The sequence below is a fragment of the Podarcis muralis genome, chromosome Z (genome assembly GCF_964188315.1).
Source record: "Podarcis muralis chromosome Z, rPodMur119.hap1.1, whole genome shotgun sequence".
NCBI lineage: Eukaryota > Metazoa > Chordata > Lepidosauria > Squamata > Lacertidae > Podarcis > Podarcis muralis.
Window position 1 is genome coordinate 15,635,152 of NC_135673.1, and position 25,009 is coordinate 15,660,160.

Genomic DNA, 25,009 nt, shown 5'->3' on the forward strand with positions numbered 1-25,009 from the left:
AATTATCATGGAGCTAGAGAATCTCCCCTATGAAGAAAGGTTGCAGCGTTTGGGACTTTTTAGTTTAGAGAAAAAGGTGAGTGAGAAGGGACGTTATAGAAGTTTATAAACTTGGCGGTATAGCAAAAGTGGGTAGAGACAAGTTTTTCTCCCTCTCTCACAACACTAGAAATCATGGACATCCAATGGAGATGAATGTTGGAGGATTCAGGGCAGATAAAAGAAAGGGGTTTCTTCACGCACCACAAACTGTGGAAATTGCTCCCATGTGGGGGCAAACAGCCGGTAGTTTAATTCTTTATTGACAAAGAAAGCACCAACCTACAGTAGCTCCAGAGGTGAATTAAACACACACACACAATCCCCAGGCTAATGCTCTGAGCTGGATTGTTGGAGCTGTTGCTGTGCCTGCTGCTTTCTGTCCCCACTTCAGGCACCTTCTCTGCTTCAGCTCCTGGCGTGTCCTGCCCTTCCTCACCCATCTCTGACTGCTCATATCTTCCCATTCTCCAGCTCTGGTTCCTGCCTTGTAGGAGGCACAAACCCCCATAAATTGCAACCCACTTCCTCTGGATCAGCCTCTGAACATGCCATTCAATAGAGCCCCACCAGTCCTTAACAGCAGCTCTCCAGGGTTTCAGAGTGTTCTTCCCTAGCCCTACCCAGAGACAAGAAGGATTGAACCTGGTGCCTTTTGCATGCAAAGCAGATGCTCTGCCAACAAGCTAGAGTGTTTTAACTATGATAAAGTTAAGGTTCCCGTCCTCAAGGTATAAGAAGCTACATCATACTTTACTGGTTGCTGGAAACCACAGACAAGGAGAGTGCTATTGCACTCAGGTCCTGCTTGCGGGTTTCGCATTGGGCCACTGTGAGAACTGGATGCTGGACTAGATGAGCTATTGATCCAATCCAGCAGGCTCTGCTTGTGTTCGTATGTACTGAATCAGAGCATTGGTCAAAGCAGGTGCTCTATTGCTGAGTTATGGTGCTGTTACACTGTTGAAATGGATATGATGATTCAAGAAAATAACCCTTGGGATAATGGGGTTGACTGCAAAGTCTGTGAGACAAACTTAGTGTGCTGCCAATATTTTGGTTTTCTGTAAAAGCAGATTTAAAAAAGCATGAATCAGAATATCAATATATTTATCTTTGGGGCACAGAAACTGGCAAGAGCACCTACCATCATAGAATCATAGAATTGTAGAAGACCCCCCCAAAGTCATGTAGCCTAACTTCCTGCAATCACTGCTAAAGAATACTGTTATCCAATAATTCTCAAAGATTATGGACAGTGACTCTGAGCTTGCATCTGCAAGCTCCTTTAGTTTCCTTGGATGCAGCTCATCAGGCCCTGGAGATTTGAATTCATTTAAATTAGCTAGGTGTTCCCTCACCACCTCTTTTCCTATCTTGGGCTGCAGCTCCCTCCTTACATTCTTTAGTCTGTTATCAGCAGGTTGGGCATTGCTTTCCTTTTGGGTGAAGAGGCAAAATAAGTGTTGAACAGTTCCACCTTCTCTCTGTCACACAGTAGCATTTCTGTCTTCTCCATGCACGAGATCTACTACTTGTTTGTTCTTCCTCTTGGTTTGAACATAGCTGAAGAAACATTTTGAAAATTATTTTTAACCTCTCTTGCAAGCCTGACCTTCTTCCTGCAGCTGTTGGCTGCTCGTATATACTCTTTGTGGTTTCCCTTTTCTTCCATTTCTTATACATGCCCTTAAATCTCAGCTCATCTGTAAGCTCCTTATGCAGCTACACCAGTTTCTTCAGATGTCCAGAACTGGACGGTACACCCAAGTGGGGTCTGTCCAAGGCAGAATACATTCATTTCCCTTTATCCTGATGCTATAGTTCTGTTGATGCAGCCTAGACTTTCAGCCAGTGGAAACAGAGGAAAACAATAGAATGCGAAAAACCAGAGATCTGTTCAAGAAAACTGGAGATATGAAAGGAACATTCTGTACAACGATTACCATAGTAAAGGACAAAAGTGGTAAGGACCTAACAGAAGCAGAAGACATCAAGAAGAGGCGGCAAGAATACACAGAGGAATTATACCAGAAAAATATGGAGGTCTCGTACACCCCAGGTAGTGTGGTTGCTGACCTTAAGCCAGACATCCTGGAGAGTGAAGTCAAATGGGCCTTAGAAAACACTGCTAATAACAAGGCCAGTGAAAGTGATGATATTCCAGCTGAACTATTTAAAATTTTAAAAGATGTTGCTGTTAAGGTGCTACACTCAATATGCCAGCAAGTTTGGAAAACTCAGCAGTGGCCAGAGGATTGCAGAAGATCAGTCTACATCCCAATCCCAAAGAAGGGCAGTGCCAATTAAGATTGCCGGAAGAAATATCAACAACCTCAGATATGCAGATGGCACAACCTTGATGGCAGAAAGTGAGGAGGAATTAAAGAACCTTTTAATGAGGGTGAAAGAGGAGAGCACAAAATATGGTCTGAAGCTCAACATCAAAAAAACTAAGATCATGACCACTGGTCCCATCACCTCCTGGCAAATAGAAGGGGAAGAAATGGAGGCAGTGAGAGATTTTACTTTCTTGGGCTCCATGATCACTGCAGATGGTGACAGCAGTCACAAAATTAAAAGACGCCTGCTTCTTGGGAGAAAAGCAATGATAAACCTAGACAGAATCTTAAAAAGCAGAGACATCACCCTGCCAACAAAGGTCCGTATAGTTAAAGCTATGGTTTTCCCAGTAGTGATGTATGGAAGTGAGAGCTGGACCATAAAGAAGGCCGATCGCCAAAGAATTGATGCTTTTGAATTATGGTGCTGGAGGAGACTCTTGAGAGTCCCATGGACTGCAAGATCAAACCTATCCATTCTTAAGGAAATCAGCCCTGAGTGCTCACTGGAAGGACAGATCCTGACGCTCCAGTACTTTGGCCACCTCATGAGAAAAGAAGACTCCCTGGAAAAGACCCTGATGTTGGGAAAGATGGAGGCCACAAGGAGAAGGGGACGACAGAGGACGAGATGGTTGGACAGTGTTCTCGAAGCTACCATTATGAGTCTGACCAAACGGCTCTAGGAAAATATGCTGGGCCACCAAAGATCCAAGGGACAGAGTCAAGTTCCCCACCACCACTGGCTGCACCCTTTTGTCTAGAGGTGTAGTCTAGAGGTGCAAGCAGAGCGTAGGGATATGAGGCTGCATTGGGGAGGGGGCAAAGACCCTTTACAATTGTTTCCTCATCAGGGCCCCTGCCTCAAGCATCCAAAAACTACCCAGTCAGCATGAATGGGGAGCTTTTTAGCCAGTGGTACCCATCAGAATGAAAGGAGACGAGTCAGCCAGAGGATGGGCTCCGAGAGTCACTCTGGAAAGGTGGGTGGAAAGGAGACTTAAATCACTAAAGGACTCTGCAATTCAGAATTTGCCACTTCACTGCAGACTTTGGGACAATATAAAGATTATGGATGGTGGGGAGAAAGTGGGTATAATAATGTCCCCCACCCTTTTGGGGAAAGGGCTAAGTTTTCAGTAGGAACAAAGGAAGTGATCTTATGATATAGGCACAGGATTTTCTGTTAAATCTCTATCTTGAGCTTATCTGCATGGATTTTTTCTAACTCCTGTTTTGCTCCTTGCTCTCAATGAGGAGTTGTTTGTTACCAGCTCTGCTAAAAGTGCAAACAATTATCATATATTATGTGTGTTATTATACGCCTCTCCACTTGAGGCTTCCTAAAGGAACCAGCACATAAAATGTATATACACACAACAATGCAAATAACTTATGTATTTGTGTTCTTATAAAGCTGTGGCAGAAATATAGTACTGGATGAGGCTGGACTCTTTTAGATGGATTATAAATATAATAGACATACTTTAGCATCCCATTTGGCATATAATTAGTCAGGCAATGCGCGAATGGCTTAGACGTAAGCCGACACTCAAAAGGCGGTCCAATGCAGGCGAAGCCAAAGTCTGTGCCTGAATCCATTTAAAGGACATACATAGTTAAACTAGATGGTACTTGCTCCCGCAGGAGGCATTAACAGCAAACAGCTTGGATGGATGGCTTTAAAAGAAGATCTATTGATGGCTACTAGCCCCAACGGCTAGGCCAGGCCTCCACAATCCAAGACGGTAAATGCTTCTGAATATCTGTAGCTGGGAAACGCTGGAGGGGACTGCACTGTTGTGCTCAGGTCCTGCTTGTGGCCTTCCCTTTGGAACATCTGGTTGGCCACTTTGAGAAGAGGATGCTGGACTAGATGGGCCAGTGGCCTGATTCAGCAGCCAGGCTCTTCTGTTTTCCCTCCACCATGGGAGGCAATATGCCTCTGAATACTAGTTGCTGGGATCCACAAGCAGGGAGAGTATTGCTGCTGCTCTGAGGTCCCATTTACAGGCTTTCCACAGGGGCATCTTGTCAGCCACTATGAGAACAGGATGCTGGACCAGATGGGGCACTGGCCTGATAGCAACTGCCTTCTACACTTTGCAACCCTGTCCAAATGACCACAGGTTTCAGCCGCACCTCCAAACATATTAAGTGAGGTAGGAGAGTTTCTTCGGCCCAAGGTCCATGTTCCCTTCTAGGCAACCTTCTGAGGGTCATGTGTCGGGGTGGATGGGGCCAGCAGCAAAAGTGGGCACGGTATAAAATGTTTGCTTACACAAACCCTTTTCTATGCTCCATCCAGGCAAGCAAGGTGCATGATCAGGGTTAAACGACACATTGCATGCAGTCAAAAACTCTCTAGAAGGGTGCAAAGAAGGATCAATTAGAGATATGGCCTGGGAAGAACGGGCATGGCTGTGGAGTGAGTCCTAAAGGTCTGGCAGAGAGGCCTGGAGGGTTGCATTAGTCCTTGGGCCTCAGATTTCTCCTCACCTGTGTTTTAAAGACAGCATTCAAGGTTGGAAGCTTCGGAGAACCCAGCTTCAGATTCTCTTCACAAAGACAGCCCCACAAATTTAAACACTCTCCTTGCCACTTTTGGTCCAATATCAGATTATCATAATGTGAAGGGTGTGAAGGGGACACCATCCGTCACTTCCAAGGTAGGCCAGCAAAGCAGGAATTAAGTCTCAGGTCAAGCTGAGCAAAAGGAGGGCAGGGAGCTAAAAAAAACAAAAAATCTGCAGAAGTATCGCACCAGGGGGAGAAAACCCATAGAAAGGACAGTGAAAAATAAAAATAAACCACCCTTCTTCACGCATGGATCCAAGAGCCAAACTTAGCTTCAAGGAGAGAGGGTTCTCACGCAGGTGGAAGAAGATCTGCCAGGGGAATAGAAACCAGGGAGGGAAATTCTGCTGGCTCAGTTACTTTTGTCAATTTCAGATGATATTTTCTGGGTAGGAAAAAAGCAACACAACAACAACAACAACCCTTCTCTCTGCCATCCCCCCTGCACCAACCTTCGACTTTTTTCCCCCAGTGATGAAAGAAGTTTGCCAAGAAGAAAAGCGAGGGCACAGGGGCTCGGCTGACCCAGCAGATGTAAAGCTGTGCTCCCACAAAGAACATACGTCTATGAACACAATAAAAGCCCTGCTGGATCAGGCCAGTGGCCTGCCTAATACAACCACCAGCTTGTACCCCACCGTCTGGTATCCAGAGGTAGTTTCCTTGGGTGTGGAGGTTCTATTGCAGTAGACCTCCATATGGAGAGTCCTGCTGGACCCATCTAGTCAAGCATTCAGTTCTCATGGTGGCCAACCAGATGCCTGAGGAAAACTCTCAAGCAGGAGCTGAGCACAAGAGCACTCTCTCCTCCTGCAGTTTCCAGTATCTGGTATTCAGTAGTAAAGACCCCCCCCATAAAACCCGATAGCGAGCCACTGCCAGTCAGATGGGCCAATTGTCTGACTTGGTAGAAGTAAGTTTTCCATGTTTCTGTTTAAATGAACCCTTTATCTGGATCCATGAGGACTAGAATCTTACTTTTTTACGGGGAAGTGCTGAAATAGTGTTTGAGCCCTTGCTTTGTATGCAGAAGCGCCAATGTTCAATCCTGGCATCTCCAGGTGGATTTGGGAATGTCCCATCTAAAACTCTGGAGAGCTGCTGCCAGTCAATGCAGACAGTACTGAGTTAGATAGGCTGGCTCAGTTTAAAGCAGATTCCTGGCTTCCTTTCCACATCTCAGTGATAACGCTGAAGATGTTTCCCAAGGCTACTACACACTGTGCAACCTTTTACCATCTACGTAACAACAACAGCAGCAATAAAAATCCTGCCCTCCCCCCAGAGAATGCCCCCCCCTACTCTCTCTCTCTCTTTCTTTGTTAAGTTTTCCAGCCAAGTTGCCTCTGAAAAAGGGAGGGCCAGCATTCAAGGCTGGCCCTGACAGCAAACATTACCATTTCAACTACGTACTACACAAAGCAAGCAAGCTGCTATCCTCTGCACTCCCACCCCCCCAGCCAGGGCGCTCTCTCGCTCTTGCTCAGGCTCAATAACCCTGAAAATTGGAGCTATCAAACTGTTAAATGCATCGATCTGTTAAATCAACTCCCACCGTATTAGGCTAAGTTTAGGCTTCAACCCAATTGCCACCACTTTCGTCCAACCCACCACTCCCAGCTTGATGTGCTTAGCTCCTTTGGGGAACCTTCCCTCCCTCCCAGATGCAGCCGGATAAAACAGCAGAAGCTCAAAGGCTTCCCTGAAATGCCAAAGATCACCTGAAAAGCTCACACTAGGAAGCAGCTGAACCCCCTTCTCTCTCTCTCTCTCCCAACCAGCACAGGAAATTCCCACCTGCCAGAGCCAATGAAGCACCGAGCTAAAACTGGTCAACGGCTGTTAAATTCTCCCTGCCGGCCTTATATGCCAGAGATATAAAAATGAAAATCCTGCTCAGCTTTCCATCTCTTGAAGGGGCACAGGCATAAGAACCTAAGGAGAGCCCAGTGGCCCGTCTTAGGCCAGCAAGCACCCTGTTCTCACAGTGGCCAAACAGATGCCCCAAGCGGAAGTCTACAAGCAGGACTCAAGCACAAGAGTACTCACCCCTCTTGCGGTTTTCCAGCAGCTGATATTCAGAAACAATGCGGCCTCTGACCATGGAGGTAGAGCATACCCATCATGGCTAGTAGCCATGGATAAGCTCCTCCTCCTCCTCCTCCTCCTCCTCCTCCATGAATATGTCCAATTATATTTTAAAGCCATCCAAGTTGGAGCCCATCACTGCCTCTTGTGGGAGTGAGTTCCACAGTAACTATACATTGAGCTGTGTGAAAAAGTCCTGAATCTTCCAACACCCAGTTTCACTGGATGTTCCCGTTCTAGTGTTAGATCAGTTTTCAACTGGTTTTCCAAATCAAAACCTGTTTATGATCAGCCGCAGGGTGGGCCCTGAAAACACACATCTCGGATGTCAAAGGCCAGGGTAAAGAGGTGCATTTTCAGCATTTGTCAAAAGCTGTATAGCAAAGGTGGTGGACATACCATTGTGGGAAGCAAGTTGCACAGCTTAGGGGCTGCCACAAAGAAGACCCTCTCCTGGGATGCCACCACCCCAAATCTATGAAGGTGGTGAAGCTACCAAGAGGGCCCCTTCTCTGACGATTTTCAAGCCAGGGAAGGGACTGTAGAGAAAGAGGCAGTCTTTCAAATATTTGGGACCTAAGCTATTTAGGGCTTTAAACAATAGCGTGTGTCTGGAATTGGGCTTCGCTGGCAACCAAAACAGCTGAGATCTGAAGGGAACCCCAGCCAGCAATGTGGGTGCTGCATTTTGGACTAGTTGACGTTTCCATCTTCAAGGGTAGCCCCACAGAGAACGCACCACAACAATCAAGTCCAAAAGTTACCAGAGCATGGAGGACCATGGCCAAGTTATCCCTGTCCAATATAGCCTATTGTTCAAAGGCAGAGTTGCATTTGTTGCCACCCCTTCAGACACTTTTGCCTCTGGCCCTCCTCATCCCTGGAATGCTGCTCATGACAGAATGTGGTCCATGGCCTGAGGGGGGGTTCCCAACTCCTGAGAGATTCTTATGCTTGCCCCAAAATTAGATAGGTTACCAAAGCTCTAGCATTGCCCTTCTCGATGATGCACTAGCTTTCTATGTGTGAGAATTTTTTTCTGGGGAGGAGCTTCACCACATCTTGTGTGTGGACTTCTGAGCAGGGAGAAGGCTCCCCTCCCCAGAAATTCAGAGAGATAAAAGTGCTGCTTCCATGCTGAATCCCACAATGAGGCTGTGCAGCATACCGTCAGGTGTTGAAGGGTGTCAACCTTCCTATCCATTTGAAACCGGAGAGAGTTTGACTTCATTTGACAGGGAAGAAAATGCTCCTCCTTTCTTTGACATCAATTTATTTAAAAAAAAAAAAAACCGCTAAGGAAGAAAAATCTGGAATTATTTAAAAAACAAACACAAAGCCAAAGATAGAGAGAGAAAGCCATTTACAGGGGGGAGGGGAGGTATCCTCCAGCCCCCAGCCCCGCATTCTGAACTGGACAATCATCAACTGAGGGAGGAAAACTACAAAGTCCCGCAAGTATTATTGCGTGGGTGGGTGGGGGTGCAAAGAGAGACACAGCTATTCACATGTTGTAAAACGAAACAGACAGAAAGACCTACAAAAACTGTGTGTAATATTGAGTTACAAACATATATCTATAGTGGCAACAAGAGATTATCCACAAAAACGAAATTGGTACCCTCTGGAAACAGTAGAGCCCAACAGGAAAAGAGAGATATCTTTTTCTGGGTGTGTATGTGAGTGTTTAGGGGTGCAAGTCTTTTTTGGTCTACTGTTTGTTTTTTGTCATGCACATCTGGGTCCACAAAGGCAGCCGGCAGGGGTGCATTTACATCCCCATATTTATTGTCACAAAAAAAACATGTTATGACTATGTTGCAAAGCGGTGTGCGAGTGGGTTTTGTGGGTGGAGTGGAGAGGAAAGAGTCTCAGAAATGTCACAGCGACATAACCAACATATAAAAAAGGAAATCGTAGCATCGTAGAATTGGTAGGGTCATCTAGTCCAACCCTCTGCAATGCAGGAATCACAGCTAAAGAACCCTCAAAGAGGAAGGCAGCAATGTAATTTAAAAGTGGTTAGTGCTGAAGACACATAGAGAGGATAAGGACAACTAGAGGCAAAAGAAGAGAAGGAAGGGGTGAATGATAATCGGTTTTGGTTTCCTTGAGCCTCACTTTTTAAAAAATCAAGTGGTGGTAAATTGCAGTTAACAGGGTGAAGTAGCATTGAGCTGATCAAAAAAACAATTTTTGCCAAGGAGACAGTAGGTGGGATTGAAACCTCCTGGGCAGTAAATGTGACAGTAGACTGGTGAGCAGGTGATGGGACAAGGCTTTGGGAAGCCAGCAAGACAGGGGAGCTAATCGCTTTGCAAAAGGGCAGGGGGGCTAGTTATGCTCTTGGATTAGGAGATTCTGTCAACAAATGTCTCATTGGATAAAACTGCTCCTGGCTCTTAGAACCCTCTGTGCAGATGGGATCAAATGCTCCCCTGTGCGTGTCTGTTTATCTAAGAACATAAGAGCCTGCTGGATCAGGCCAATGAGCCATCTCGCCCAGAATCCTGTTCTCACAGTGGCTAACCAGATGCCCACAGGAAACAGGCAAACAGAACATGATTTCAAAAGCACTCCCCTCTCAAGAGTTCTGGAAATCAGAAGCATTACTGCCTCCGACTATGGAAGCAGAGCACAGCCACCATGGCAAGTAGCCATCAATAGCCTTATGCTCCCTGAATTTGTCCACTCCTCTTTTAAAGCCATCCAAGTCTATCTTATCTATATATCTATCTATTTAATGGAGGATGAGGGATCCTACAGAGACAAAGACAGCATGTGACATGCCTTCTTCCTGCACACTTCTTCCTGACATGCCTAGTTTGGCATCTGCAGGGAATTACCTTTTGCATTTAATCATCTAATCCCCTCTTGGCACTTGTTAGGAGCGGTGCTACTGTAAGATGAGCCTTTGTCAAGAGGGGTTTATGAACACAAAGGATTGCAGTTCATTTTCATTAAATCAAGAGTCAGTGGTTGTGTGCCCTTACAGACATTATTGAACTACAACTTCCAAAATCCCTGACAAGGGGCCAGGCATCCAACAAGAACTAGTTGCCAGTCCCTCATTGTTGGGCTCACAGCTCCCATCCCCACTGGACTGTTGGCCATGCTGGCCACTGAGAACTGGGAGTTTCAACAGCATCCAGAAGGCCACAGGTTTCCCATCCATGCCCTGAACAAAGTACTTTGTAGTCCAAATATGAAAGCACAAAGTGAATCTACAGTGGGAATGAGTGAGCTTGCTTCAGGAAGGAAATTAGTGTGGGAGGATAAAATTCTCTTCTGCCTCTGGTTAAATACTGATAGTAAGCCCCACTTCTATGAAAATTAACAAATTTCTGAAAACCCACCAAAACTGTTTCTTTGCAGGACAGTGCTACATATTTTTTTTTTGAGGGGGAGAGATTTACAGCTCCCATTTTAATTTCTAGTCAGATGCTAGCAATTTACCACCAGCATACATTTCGGGAGGTACCTGCTTTAACTGATGCCCTGGTTGAATCATGCCATTTTCGAAATAATTTGGCTAGGCTGTTTATTGGAGAGATGGGAATGCAGTGGTGGTGGTGGTTTTTCACCACCAGAACAGGTCTAAGGTAAGGTAAGGTAAGATAAAGGACCCCTTGACAGTGGATACAGGTAGTGGTGGGAACATGGGGGCAAAGGGACATAATAATTGCTCAGGTTCTGCTGGCAAGACAGGGCTTTTGCATCATTGCCAATATCTCCTCCTCCCTCTGTCCCCTTCGCTAGCCAGTTCCAAACTGGAAAATACAGAGATCTGGTGCAGATGACAGGGAAGTGGAGAAGGGCAGGTATGGAATAAAACACCATACAGGGGAGAAGAGAAGGAAGGAACTTGAAGAGACCTCCCCCATACACCTCTTGGCCAGGAAAACTGGTCCAGGCAGCAGGGTCCATCAAGCACAGCCTCCAATGTACAGGTTAGTCCAAAAGAAATGAAACATTAAACAGGAATAAAAGGAAATGATGCCAGCCTCAATACTGTTCAGTCATTTCCCCTCAAGGCGAGAACTCCACAGATAAGAGGATTTCGAGACAGCAGGGAATCTGGGTTAGAAAAGGGAGAGGGGGAGAGGGAGAGAGAGATGTGGATGGGTGGACCATCTCTCAATGAGTCTCTGGTTCAGGGGCTAGACTTGCAATGAACAGACAGCTTTGTGCCCACACATGATAGGATGGGGTGGTTCAAGGTGAGGCAGAGGGTTTTGAGAGCCCTTAAGGGTGACACAGAGGGAGGGAGGGAGGTAGAAACCCTCAGAGGATCCTGTGTAACCCCTGGCTAAAATTGAGGAGAGCTGTTCTTGCACACTTTCTGTTTCTGTTTGTGTATTGACTTCTTTCCATCACAGGACTCCAGGTGGTGCACCTTTGTATCTCCTGGGAAGCCTCCTGTTCCGGCAGTGACCAGATCCAGACCTGCTTCACTTCAGTGAGCTTCATAGCCTCACACACCCCTTGAATTGTATTTCCTGGGACCCACTGGTTTCAGTTGGGTCAAGCGCAGAAGACATCACCCTGTGTTAGTTAATATGTGTGATGATTTTGGGGCTGTTTTGTTCTGCCCCGGGCCACAAAATGCCTTGGCCAGTCCCAACTGATGCCCTCCACCCCCACCCATGCCACCCCACCCCCAAGTCCTGCATCTGCACTCAGTTGTGCAGCAACCCATCATCTTCCCCAGTTACAGGTATCCAGTGGCTTCTGCTACCTCTGGACGATGTCACTAATTTCTTTCACAGAACTGAGCAGCTTGCTAAAGTCCTGGGTGGCAGAGGGGCCCCCGGTGGCTGCAGTAGGACAGATCTGGAGTTCCCGGAGGCTGTTCTCCAGCTTGTTGATGGCTTCCCGGAATGTGAACTTCCGCATCTGCTGAATGGAGTCCACGTAGCTGACACAGAAAGTGTAAAGATTCTTGCCTGCCTCCAGGACGGCGCTGTGGCTCACCATCTGCTCAGAGTTCTTGCTGATGGCCGTCCGCAGAGCCTCAGAGCTCTCCAAGACCATCCCCTTGGTGACGGCACCACTGGCGATCTTCTCTGGGGGCTGGCGGGTCTTTCGCAGGGAGACACGAGTGGAGATGAGGGGGATGAAGGCCGTAGAGGGAGGCTGGTCAACACTTGGGACAGATGAGGGAGAAGTAGTGGAGGAGGCGGAGGCTGCCATCAGCAGCAGTTTTGTGGCGGATGGGGGCTTTGGTACAGAGGAGATCGCAGGCTTTTTCATCCCCTCTGCTAACAGACTGGACTTGGGGGGCTCAATGCTCGAGGAGTCTGTGGCCTGAGTTGGCTGCTTGCCCTTTGGCATGGGTGTCTCCTCGTGTCCCGGGCTAAGACCCCCCTTGCTGCTTTTCCCTATGGAAAAAGATGAGGAGGAGACTGGAGGGGGCGGGGCTGGTTTCAACTTGGAGAGCTTCCCCTTGTCTTTCTCCGAAGGCTGTTTTGCCTTCCTCAGCCGGGGCTCTTCAGCAGGAGCTTTGCTGAGGAAGATGCCAGCTTTGGCAGAGGGGCTCTGCTCTGCTCCCAACCCACCTCCTAAGGCACTGGATTTCATGCCTTCCTCTTTGTGAGGAAGGCTGGCGGGAGGCACAAGCTGCTGCCTCCGGATAAGTTTTGGCGTCAGTGTGGGCGGGCTGGAACCCGGGCTGGACTCAGCATCTCTGAAGACGTCTTCAGGTGCCTCATCGCTCTTCTTGAGCAGCCGAGGAGGTGGGGTCACTGTCCCCCGGGTGACCACATCTGCCTTTGCCTCGTTGGCCCTCTTCCGAGGCAGGGCAGGCTTCTCACTCTTGTGCCCCCCAAAGGTGGACGAGTTGAACTGACGCCCTGTGGATTGCAGGTTCCGGGGCAGGGTGACCGACTTCCACTCTGTGTCCTTGGTCCCATGGGGCACACAGGAGGCCGAGCACGATCGCAGGAAGCGCTTGCTGGCAGAGTTCAAGCTGTTCTCTTCCTCACTGGCCCCTGGCCGGCTATTGGTGGCAGGGCCAGATTTTTTCCAGGGGTTGGGCGACAGCAACCCTGAGTTCCCAGACACAGTCCCATTGGTGACTCCAGCCTCGCTGATGGCACCTTGGAACCTGGCGCGGTCCTCGGCGTCTGCCAGCGCAGCCCCGTTGCTGCCCTCCTTGCCCTCTTCCTCACCCCCTCCCTTGCGGTCCAGATGGGCGTCCGCCTCCCGGAAGGAGCTGCTCCGCTTGGGCGGGGTAGGGGCCATCTTCTTCTTCTTCTTGATGAGGGCGCTGAAGAGGTTGGTCTTCTTGTCCTTCGGGAGCAAGCGGTCATCCTCATTCAAGCCCCCGTCTGCAGGGCCCCTCTCCTTCCGCAGCAGCAAGGGGGACACTGCTGGCTCGTGGTCCGCGGGATCTGCAGAGCAGGAAAAATAGAAAGTCAAGAATTAGACAGCACTTGCTTAACCGGCAAACCAATCTCCTCGCCTTATGGGCCTGTCTGGAGGTTGATTTGAAATGTGGCAGGCATAAGTTACACTGCTATAATAATAAGACCTGGTATTTATTCTAAGCTCTCAAAGTGCTTCACATGAATTATGTCAGTAACTCTTATTAGGTACAGCAGCATGATTATCCCGCGCCATGCTGCAGATTTGTTTGGCGGGGGGCGGGCAGAGAGCAGCTTATCTAAGGACACCAAATGACTTCTCAGCTCGTTCTCTTAAGTAGCTACTTTTAAAGATTTACTACTGTGAGACGCAGTGACGACCACTGAGTTTAAGAGCGGATCAGGCACGTTCATGGAGGAATGGGAAGGTTTATTTATCAGCAGCTGTTAGCCATGATAGTTAGGTGCAGCCTCTCTGTTCAGAGGCAGTTTATCTGAGAGCTGCTGGGAAGCAACATGCCAGTGCCCTTGCGTCGTGCACATGGTCAGAGGCATCTGGTTATCTGATGCTGGAATAGAGGATGGTGGACGTTTGGAGTCTGAAGAACCAGCATGGCCCTTCTTAAGTTCTCACTCCAGTAACTTGCAACAGAAATCTCTGGGCTGTAGGCCAATTTGAATAGGCTTTCTGGAGCTGGGTGGCCATTTGTGTGTAGCTGCCTCTTAATCTCAAGTGTCAAACTGCAAACTTAGCTCAGCAATACAGCACCTGCTATGTATGTGGAAAGTCTCAGGTTCAATCCCTGGCAGTGTCTCCAGGTAGGGCTAGGAAAGACCAGCTGCCTCAAACCCTGGAGAGCCACTGCCGGTCACTGTAGACCATACTGGGCATGATGGAACAATGTTCTGTGTATAAGGCAGCTTCCTATGCCCCTATTTAATTCAGAACCACGAGGAATGGAATCTTTCTTTATCATTAAGACATGGAACCACGGATCAGTGGTAAGGCACCTGCTTCACATGCAGGAGGTCCCAGGTTCAATTCCCAGTTAGGACTGGGAAATACACTTGTGATCAACCAGATGCCCTATGAGAAGCCCACAAGCAAGATCTCAACATACCAGCGTCACCAGGGACACTTAGGATTCCAAACAACTGACACCAGGGGGCATAGTACCTCCAAGAGCGAAGGCAGACCATCCTTGCTGGATCAGACCAGCAGCCCATCCAACCCCAGAAGCAGGGCTGTAAGGCCCATGCCATTGCCTCACTAGCAAATGGCACTTCCAGGTAGATTTCTCTTAGACATGGAGGATCTTTCCCAAATACCACAGCTAATAAGAACACAAAGAGCCTGGCTGGTGGATCAGGGTAAAGGGGGCCCAATTTAGTGGAGCAGCCGGAGACTGTAAGTGGCCCTCCTCCATAGCAGCTGGATTTCACTGGCAGAGGGAGGCCTGGCCAGATTGCTTGAGAGCACACCTGGGCTCAATCTACTAGGGTAGTAGGAGCTATATCAAGGCCTGGTCCAATGGGGGCAGGGGCGCCCCCAGCAGCAGCAGCTGCTTCAGAGGTAAGCAAGGGCAAGGGCTACCTCCTTAACACCACCTCTCTGGGGATGGCCTTGCCCTCATTGTTTAAGATGTTTTAAATTAACTGATTTAGAAAATGGATGTATTTTTAATTTGAGTGTCACCCACCGTTTGGAATCATTTTTTAAAAACTCCTGTTTTTAAATTTGTCTGTTGTCAATAATTTTAATGTTTGCTTAATGTTATTTGTGCCAAAGTGCTTAGGAGTTCCATGTACAATCAAGTGGCATATAAATTTTGTTAATTTGTTTAACAATTATTTTTTTTAAAAAATATATATGTTAAAATCCAGATTGTGCCCTGGTCTGGTATGAGCATACTTCTCAAAAAATCCTCATAATGCTACACAAAACAACCACATCCATATTTTATCTCTTTCTCATAAACACACACACATCAAATCTAGGAAGGAGCAACCCCAATCGTCATTGGAGTCCTGACCCAGCTGTTTTGTGTGCTGCAGGCTGCCTCAAGCCTCTTCAAGGTGCCTCAAGTGTCCTGGAGCCACCTTGAGTCACCTTGCTACCAGAGCTAGGACATACCGCATTCCCCTGGCCCTTTGGTGGATCCTGCCTCCAAGCTCTCATTGGCTTCTTTGCATTCAGCTCCTCTTCTGGATGTCCTTGTCTTTGTTGGCAGTTCTGGAGCTTGTAGTAAGGTGCTCACTACGCTTCTCATTCCTTTCTTCCCCAACTCTTTCTCCACCTCTGGAAAACACAAGGATGGGGTGGGGAGCAGGGGGAGAGAGAGCAAAGAGTCAACAGGCACTAACCAGAGTTAGCAACTGACAGAAATTAAGCCTTTACTGCAGTGCAGGCCATTCTATTAGGACAAGTGAGGCACCACCCCACCAACCCCAGCCTTCCTTGAAACCAGCTCAGGGGGCAGCCCTGCCCATCAGCTTCCTTATCAGGTCTTGCTGCTGCCCCTTGTAAAACTCAGCAGGGAGAAGGAGGATGGGGACAAAAATACAAGTTGGGACTCAGCTAGACTGGTAAAGGAAAAGCGATTTATATGTGTTGTATATGCAATATAACATTGTGCCACCAGATGGTGATGTGGAGTTCTGGTTTTCTCTACCTGTTTTCCCTGTTTAAATTTACAACACTTTAAACGGAAAAGCTTCTTTGATGTGTCTAGATCCAGCCTTGGTTGGCTCTGCTTCCTAGATGCATGGGGTGGGGAGGGAAAGCTCTAGGGCAGTGTTTTTCAACTTGTGGGTCCCCAGATGTTGTTGGACTACAACTCCCATCATTCCTAGCCACCATGACCAGTGGTCAGGGATGATGGGAGTTGTTGTCTAACAACATCTGGTGACCCACAGGTTGAGAACCGCTGCTCTAGGGGGTTAATGGGGGGAATGGCAAGGGGTTGGAGAGCTGAGAGAGTTGGGGACACAGTGCCTAGTATCTCTGTGTGCGTGTTTGTGTTGGCTACTAGTCCATTTTGGGTGCTAGTCTTGAGTTTCTTTTAAAATTGTTTTTATTAAAGATTTTCTTGGGTTACAAAAGTATCTACATAGACTCTATTTTTAGATGGGGGGAAGTAAAATTAGATTCTTTTACTTAGTGTATATGTGAGGTTTTTATGTCAGCATCACTTGGGTAGATTCTTTCTATTCATTTATTAGTTTTCATTGGTGCTGAGAACATGGTTGGTTGCCTTCAGCTGACTGCAGTGGGTTTTGTCTGCCTGAGTTTCTGGACCCAGAACTGTTGGTGGCCCCCTACCCTGACTTATCAAAAGAAGATTTCCACTACATCTCCAAAAATAAAATAAAATGCATGCGGTTATGCAGATGAAGCAATCATGCAGAAAACAAAGCACTTATCTCGCCTCCCACAGAGCGGGAATTATCCATGATGGCACCTACCATCAGAAATGCTGGATTCCTGAAACATAGTTTCAAACGCTTGGTGGATTTCTGCAAAGGAAGGCCTATCGGATGGGCTCCACTGCCAGCCTGAAAAGTAGGAAAGGAAGGGCGGAATGTTAGCGTTTTGTGAAATACCTTCAACACATGTGCAAACCCACTCTCTCTACCATGCAGTTTCTTCCCATTCTCACAAGTTAAGAACTCTTTGGGAGGAGTAGCCAAACTCCCTGATGGGTGAGAAGGTGCACTTCCTTGAGTTCTCCCTCCTAGCCATAAGGGTGAAGCGATAGGGGCTATCAGCCTAACCTACCTAACAGGGTCACTATAAGAATTAAATGAGGACCTGGGAGACTGGGGTTCAAAGGTGACCTTGGGCTAGGCAACATCTCTCGGCCTAACCTATGCCACAGATTACGTTCTGCAGATTAAATAAGGAGTGGGGGGCAGACCATGTACACCACCTTGAGCTCCTTGGAAAAAAAGGTGGAACGTAAATGCAATAAATAAAATAAACAAGAACATAATGAGTGTAACTAAAGCCAGCTGAAACAATGCAATGCTTTCATCTTCAGTTGGAATAACAATTAACTCACATTTCTCAAGGGGACACCTGGGCCTGTCATCTATCAGCTTGTTCTTACAAGGGTCAATAAGGGCAGAAGACCAGGTGAAGAGCGGCTCCCTGCTTCTCTGTGACTGCAGCCGACCCCAGCAACCCACTGAGATGTAGAAGTAAGTAAAACCTTACATGCTCTCATGAGCTCATAGACTTTCTCCGGACAGCCCTCAGGTCGTTCCATTCGGTAGTCCTTCTCCAGGAGCTCATAGACCTGAGAGAGGTCGATCCCAGGGTAGGGAGACATCCCATACGTTGCGATTTCCCAAAGCAAGACACCAAAGGCTACAGGGGAAGAGGAAGTCTGTAAGACATTTTCAATGTACTGATACTTTAAATGGGAGCTTATGGCAAATGTGGGGAACACATATAAACAACAACAACAACAGATTGTATCTACCTTCTGTTCAGAGTAGGCCCACTGAAATCAATGGACCCAAATTAGTCCCATCAGTTTCAAAGGGTCTACTCTAAGTAGGATTGACATTCAGGAGATAAAGCCCAGTGTGATTTTTAGGCATGTATCGTTGTAGCCAATTCTACTCAAAGCAGACCCATGTGGTGTAGTAGTTAAGAGTGTCAGACTAGGACCAGGATTCAAATCCCCACTTAACCATGTAGTTCACTGGGTGTGACCTTGGGCCAGTCTCTGCCTCTTAGCCACATCTACCTCCCAGGGTTGTTGTGGTGATTAAATGGGGCAGAAGAACCATGTGTGCCACCTTGAGCTCATTGGAGAGAAAGGTGGGATATAAATGCAATAAAAATAATTATTAGTCACATCCATCAATTTCAATGGTCTACTTTAAGTAGGATTGATGTTTGGGGGGGGAACCAATGTAATTTTAAGACACATACAGGTGTAGCCAACTAAATTCTACTTCAAGCAGACCCACTGAAATGAGTTATGCCCAACAATTTCAATGGGTCTACTCTGAGTTAGGGCTAACATGGGATACCGCACGTAATTTTAACATGCAATTATATTGTGTTGAACTATTGTTTTTATTCATTCATTCATTCATTCATTAAATTTCTTTTAATGCCAAGGAAAAAGAAGAAGCATTGCCTCAATAAATACGGGGACTATATAGACTAGAGCTATGGTGTGTGTTTCACACTTAGCTTGTCTGTTAATCATGCAATGCACATACCCAAACCAGGTTCGTGCACGGCAAGGAAAAGTCTAGGAGAAGAAACCACCAGGGCTAGTTAAACCAAAACAAATCTCTCCAAAATGATTGCTGAGGTAAAGAAGCCATCTAAACCAGTGTTTCCCAACCTTGGGCCTCCAGCTGTTTTTGGACTACAATTCCCATCATCCCTTGCCACTGGTCTTGCTAGTCAGGGATGATGGGAGTTGTAGTTCAAAAACAGCTGGAGGCCCAAGGTTGGGAAACACTGATCTAAACTATCCCTGGGTTGGAGTTAATAAGCAAAAGAAAGGGGCATCCAAAGCATATTCAAATGTGTAAAACTGCTGATTTTGTATATATTTGGATGCGTTTTAAGTCAATCTGATTTATGATGTTTGATTTTATTGATGCTTTTAATGAATAGTTCACATATAATTGTATGTAAATTGCTCAGAGGGTTGTTGTCATTGTCAATAGATTGATATATAAACCTCAATTGAGATACTTTGCTCGCAGAGCATCTCTGCCCAAATCTTTGGCACCCTCCAGGTAAAGGGTCCTCTGGGGAAAGGTGAAGATTATCCGCTGGTGGTAACACAGAGGCAGGCTGCTTCACTGGAGGCCACAGTCTCATGGCATGCCACAGAGGCCCCATCTGTGTTGACGTTCTGCCGGCTCCTGAAGACACACCATTTTTGGTGAACTGAACTTATAATTTTATTGTCTTTTTTCTTTTTTCTTTATTTATTCGTTTATTTTTCTTTATTTTTTAACCAACAACCAAAACCCAAACAGTGAACCCCCCCAGGCGGCCGATACATTGAGTATACATAATCAATAATAACATATTCAAATCAACCATATGTACAGTTCTATATACATTAACATTTCTCCCTCCACAAGGAAGAGTTTTAACTTATTGTTTTAACTTATTTTTCAAAAAAACCCCAACCTGTTGTGCTTTGTAATTCCATGTTTTGTTGAATACTTTAATTAAGGGTGTTTTAATGCCACTGTGGATCTCTTAGCGTATATTTTAACTATATGCTGATTTTATAGTAAATTGCTTTAGAAGTCATTTTGCAATACAAGTGATATATAGATTAATTTAATGAATAATAATAATAATAATAATAATAATAATAATAATAATAATTCTTTTGAGGAAGGACCATCACTCAGCAGCAACTCCTTTACATGCAGACTCTCAGCATCTCCGATCAAAGAGAGGATAGGTTACCGGAGGGCGGGGGGAGTCTTTTCTCTTATTACAACCCTGGAGCACCACTGACATCACTGGAGTCATAGGGACAGACTAGTCTGAGCTGGTATTTATTTTTATTTATTTTCTCAATTTTCGTCCCATCCCCCCTCCCTGTTTCCTTCCTGTGAGTGTGCTAGAAGAAACACACCACTGAAATAATGAAAGCCTATGGAAGCTGCCTCTGAAACAGAGGAGGTTGCCTGGTGCATCTCTGTGTGATTTGCTGTCCTGACACAGTCTCTGCAATGGGTGGGTCCCTCTGTCACACCTTTGCCCCTGCTGTGATTGGAGTGTTCTCCATATCCTGGGGCAAAAATGCTGCAGAATTATTCACACTTGGGTGAGGCTGCCCAATGCTACTCTGCAGGAGTCCCCACTCCAGGCTTGCCTACTCCCAACTGATTTTAATGCAACATGTAAATTTGTTCCCCAGAGGTGGGAGAGCCGTGAGCAAAACACGCTCTGGTAGTTCCCCGCTCTGGGCAGCTCACATTCCATGCCGAACGGCTGCGGAGACGTTAAGGAAGAGTAACAAGCCTCTTCATCAATCCAGACAAGTCTCATGAGATAAGACAGGGCAGAATTAGCCTAATTTTCAATTTACTAGCTTGTCTCCAGTGCAAACGCTTCAAGTTCCTTCAAGTCCTGTTAAAGGCACAATTAAGAGACGTCAGGGCGGATTAATTGAAACCTCCTTTCCTATTGAGATGCTTCTTCTTCTCTGGGAATCAAATAGCTCTCCTTCACCTTCTCTAAGTCTAAGCCACTCCAAAAAAGCCCTCTGACCTCCTTTCTTGCTTCTATCCTAAGAGCATGAAAAGAACCTGGCTGCTGGATCAGGCCAAAAGGGGCCCATCTAGTCCTGTGTTCTGTTCCCTCAGTGGCCAAACAGATGCCCCAAAGGGAAGTCTGCAAGCAGCACAACAGTGCTCTTCCCACCTGTGATTCCCAGCAAATAGTATTCAGAGGCATACTTCCTCCAAGAATGGAAGCAAAACACAAGTAAAGTGAATCTGACCACCGGTCCACCTAGTGCAGTCTTGTCTACACTGACAGGCAGCTACTCTCCAGGGGTTTCAGAGAGTGTACATTTCCAGCCCTAGCCAGAGATGCTGAGAATTGAAGCTGGGACCTTCTGCATGCAAAGCAAATGTTCTGTCACTGAGCTACAGTTCTTCTCCTAGAAACAAAGCAAGATCCCAGTCCTCATAGTTCTAAATAAAAGGCCAATTTAAGCAGGAACATAGGGTGCTGCATTATACTGATCGTTGTTTCATCTAGCTCAGTTCTATCTACACAGATAGGCAGTGGCTCTCCAGGGTTTCAGGCAGGGAATATTCCCAGCTTCACTTGGAGATACCATTGGGGACTGAACCTGTGAACATCTGCATGCAAGATAGATGCTCTGCCACTGAGCTATGGCTTTGTCCCAAAGGAAGGATACAGTGGTGCCTCGCAAGACGAAAAGAATCTGTTCCGCGAGTCTCTTCGTCTTGCAGTTTTTTCGTCTTGCGAAGCAAGCCCATTAGCGGCTTAGCGGCTTAGCGCTATTAGCAGCTTAGCGGGCTTAGCGGATCAGCTGATAAGTGGCTTAGTGGATCAGCTGATAAACGGCTTAGCGGATCAGCTGATAAGCGGCTTAGCGGATCAGCTGTTAAGTGGCTTAGCGGATCAGCGGCTTAGCGATCAGCTGTTTAGCGGCTTAGCGGCTTAGTGGATCAGCTGTTAAGCGGCTTAGCGGATCAGCTGATAAGCGACTTAGCGGCTTGGGGAAAAGGGGGGGGGGAGGAAAAAAACCCTGCAGGAACTCGCAAGACATTTTCGTCTTGCGAAGCAAGCCCATAGGAAATTCGTTTTGCGAAGCACCTCCAAAACGGAAAACCCTTTCGTCTAGCGGGTTTTCCGTCTTGCAAGGCATTCGTCTTGCGGGGCACCACTGTAATGTGATACATGTATCAGTAATCAGGTTGGTTTGCTTAAAGATGGGAGACTGAACGAAATCCTCAAGCATTGCAACCCACCTAGGAAATGAAAGCTGTGTACACACCATAGATTTGTAGCACATTTTCCTCCTCAAAGAATTATGGGAACTGAAGTTTACCCAGCCTCTTTGACAAACTACACTTCCCAGGATTCTTTGGTGCTGGGGGGTGGGGATATGTTCCAAATGTGCTTTAAAGGTACTTGAGATTCCCCTAGGCAAGGCAGAGCCTCTTGTCATCAGCTCAGGAACCTGTATGTAATTACTTCAGCCACCCCTCTCTCTCTTAACATGAAGGGAAGGCCACTGCCGTCTTGTGTATTGAGAGGTGTCACAACACATTACATGGGAGACAACCAGGGACTGTTCTAGTCCAGCCATTTCTTTTGTTAACAGCTCGGTCCTCCAGCACTTGGGAGATTGAGGAGAAAATGTGATGTTAAAAAAACAACAATCCACAGCCTTCACAAATGCAGGCATATTATCCACCTTGGAAAACTGGATTTTTCTACAGCTATGATGGGAGTCCAGGCAGTTTTGAAATCTGTGGCTGATATCACTGCAGTTTTGAAAGGTTCAGCCTGTCATCTTGATTCAAAATGGTTTCTGGTAGCGTCCAAGCACAAACAAAGACCTGTTCCCTTGATCTCAGAAACCATCATGCAAAAATTGGTTACAATCAACGTAGTTACCCCATCCACATCCAGTCATTCTTTCCACATCCAATTCCTGAGTCCAAGTGCCCTGAACTGTCTGTCAGAACCAGTGTTCTTCACCCTTTGGGGGGGGGGGGGTCCACGGATGTTGCTAGACTACATCTCCCATCATCCCTGACCATTGGCTAAGCCTGCTAAGGATGATGGGCACTGTAGTCCAACAACATTTAGATCCCAAACTGTCTCTCACCAATATTAAAAACGCTTATCCATTCACTGTTGGCCACCATGAGAACAGGATGTTCAGCCAGATGGGCCATTAGCCTGATCCAGCAGGGCTCTTCTGCTCTTCCTGTTCACTCTCACTATTCCGAGCATACTCTCCCCCGCCCCCCAACCTAATGCTTCCCTCAGTTTACCTAATATGCATGTACCACATATCACTTTATTAATCTAAAATTATTATATATATACAAACACAATATTATTTACATGTACAACAGAACACCACAAGCACGCTACACAGCTCTTACCCCAGACGTCAGATTTGATGGAGAACTTGTTGTAGGCAAGACTTTCTGGCGCAGTCCACTTGATGGGGAACTTGGCGCCGGCGTGAGCTGTGTAGGTGTCACCTGTCATCAGCCGGCTCAAACCAAAATCGGCCACCTTCACCAGATGGTTCTCCCCAACGAGGCAGTTCCGGGCAGCCAGGTCCCTGTGGCAGCAGTGATGGGAGATGGGCTATGAAATCTCTCTCTAGATTTCACCGCAGATAACAACTTCTGTTCCATTATGCGCTCACTGTTTTTCATTAAGAGTCAGTTCAACGCAACCAGAGGCTGCTCCATCAAATTTACACAAGCACGTTTCAACTGTTGATGCTGACAGAGTTGGAAGGGACCACGAGGGTCATCTAGTCCAGCACCCTGCGTTTTTTGGCCAAAAGTGGGGCTCGAAACCACGACCCTGAGGTGAAGAGTCTCATGCTCTACCAACTGAATGTAAGAGTGGGATGGCAGTGATAGCTGTGGCTTCTTTGCTGCCATCTAAAATTTGGCGGCGGTGGCTGTTTGCTGCAGGGAGCTTCAAATATTCCCACTGTACCCCACTGGCAAAATGAGGGATATGCCTCAGGGATGGGGAACCTCTGTCCTGCCAGGGAGCCCAGTCTGGCCCACAAGGCCATTTCTCTGCAAAAGCACACCCAACTGTCCATCAGCTGATGTCACTGGGTGACACCAAGAATGGGTAGGAGGGGTTCAATCCTGCTGTGTGCATCTTCCCTGGCAAAGCAGACCCCCGCAGCCAAAAGGATTGAACTCTCTGCTCACCACTTGGTCACTGCTCCAGGTTTACCTTCTCCCAGCTGATTTGCCTCCTCTCAACCAACGGCTCTGATGCTAGCAGAGAACTGAGACTTTTTAAAGCTTCCTTTTGAAGGAACACCAGACTAAGCAACCTCGAGGAAAGTATTTTCCCCAGCAGAGGTCAAGAATAAAAGGAGATCTAGAACAGTCATTTTCAAACAGTGTTCCGCAACTCCTGTACTTCCTCTGAAGCTCATTAGGACTCCCTCAGTGAGAGGGAAGGGGGGGGGGAATCAATAATGGCAGACGATTTATTTATTTGGATTTATACCCTGCCCTTACAATGTATCATCAGGGTGACTTATAAACTACAGAGCCTGAGGAAATTTTAAAAGGTCTTTGCACAATATCTGTTTCTGGGCCCACTTTGAAGTGTTGGTTTTACACTTTGCACCATTTAGAATGTTGATTTTTTTGTACGCTTTACAACCTTTTAGAATGTGGATTTTTTTTTTGGTGGGGGAGTTATTGGGTTACTGCTTTTGGTTTGATTTTCTATGTTGTGGTCTTGTTGTAAACCGCCCTGAGACCTCCAGGTATAGTGCGGTGTATGTTGAAATAATAATGATAATAATAATAATAATAATATTTTAAAAACCAGCTTGGGACTAGCTACACGGTAGAGTGCCTTTCTCTAAGACCAAAACTTTGAAGAACACCTTGGCTCCAAATGCCACTGTTGAATGAAATGAGGCAGGTAACTACCAAGGACAGGGCCTTCTTAGAAGTGCCCCCAGGGTTATGCCATAGATTGAATCTTGAGCCTTCTGCATGAAAAGCAGATGCTCTGAGCAATAGATGCTCCCGAGGAACATAGGAAGTTGCCTTATTATCCTGCATCAGACCACTGGTTCATCTAGCTCTGTATAGCCCACCCTGGCTGGCAGTTTCTCTCCAGGGTTTCAGGTATGGGACCGTCTCAGCAATATCTGGAGGTGCCACTGGGGCTTGAAGCTGGGACCTTCTGCATGCAAAGCAGATGCTCTGTACCTGAGAAATTGGTCGTTCTCTAAAAATAAAGATTCTAATTTTCATGATTCTGGAAAAGGAGATTTAAACTAGAAGCTGGTTTGAATCAGCTTATAGGTACATCTATCTCAGTATTGT

General features: G+C 46.7%; 1 protein-coding gene across 3 annotated transcripts in view; it reads right to left on the minus strand.

Moving 5' to 3' along the window:
• Nucleotides 1–8,392: 8,392 nt before the first annotated feature.
• Nucleotides 8,393–25,009, minus strand: part of ABL1 (ABL proto-oncogene 1, non-receptor tyrosine kinase) — a 120,638-nt gene continuing 104,021 nt past the window's right edge. For all 3 annotated transcript variants that reach the window (XM_028715823.2, XM_028715825.2, XM_028715824.2), the window contains exons 7-11: nucleotides 23,066–23,250; nucleotides 17,628–17,780; nucleotides 16,877–16,966; nucleotides 15,546–15,710; nucleotides 8,393–13,438 (exon numbers count right to left, since the gene is read on the minus strand). In XM_028715823.2, the coding sequence (XP_028571656.1) occupies nucleotides 11,781–13,438; nucleotides 15,546–15,710; nucleotides 16,877–16,966; nucleotides 17,628–17,780; nucleotides 23,066–23,250 (2,251 nt within the window). In that variant the 3' untranslated portion in view covers nucleotides 8,393–11,780. The remainder of the gene's footprint in view (nucleotides 13,439–15,545; nucleotides 15,711–16,876; nucleotides 16,967–17,627; nucleotides 17,781–23,065; nucleotides 23,251–25,009) is intronic.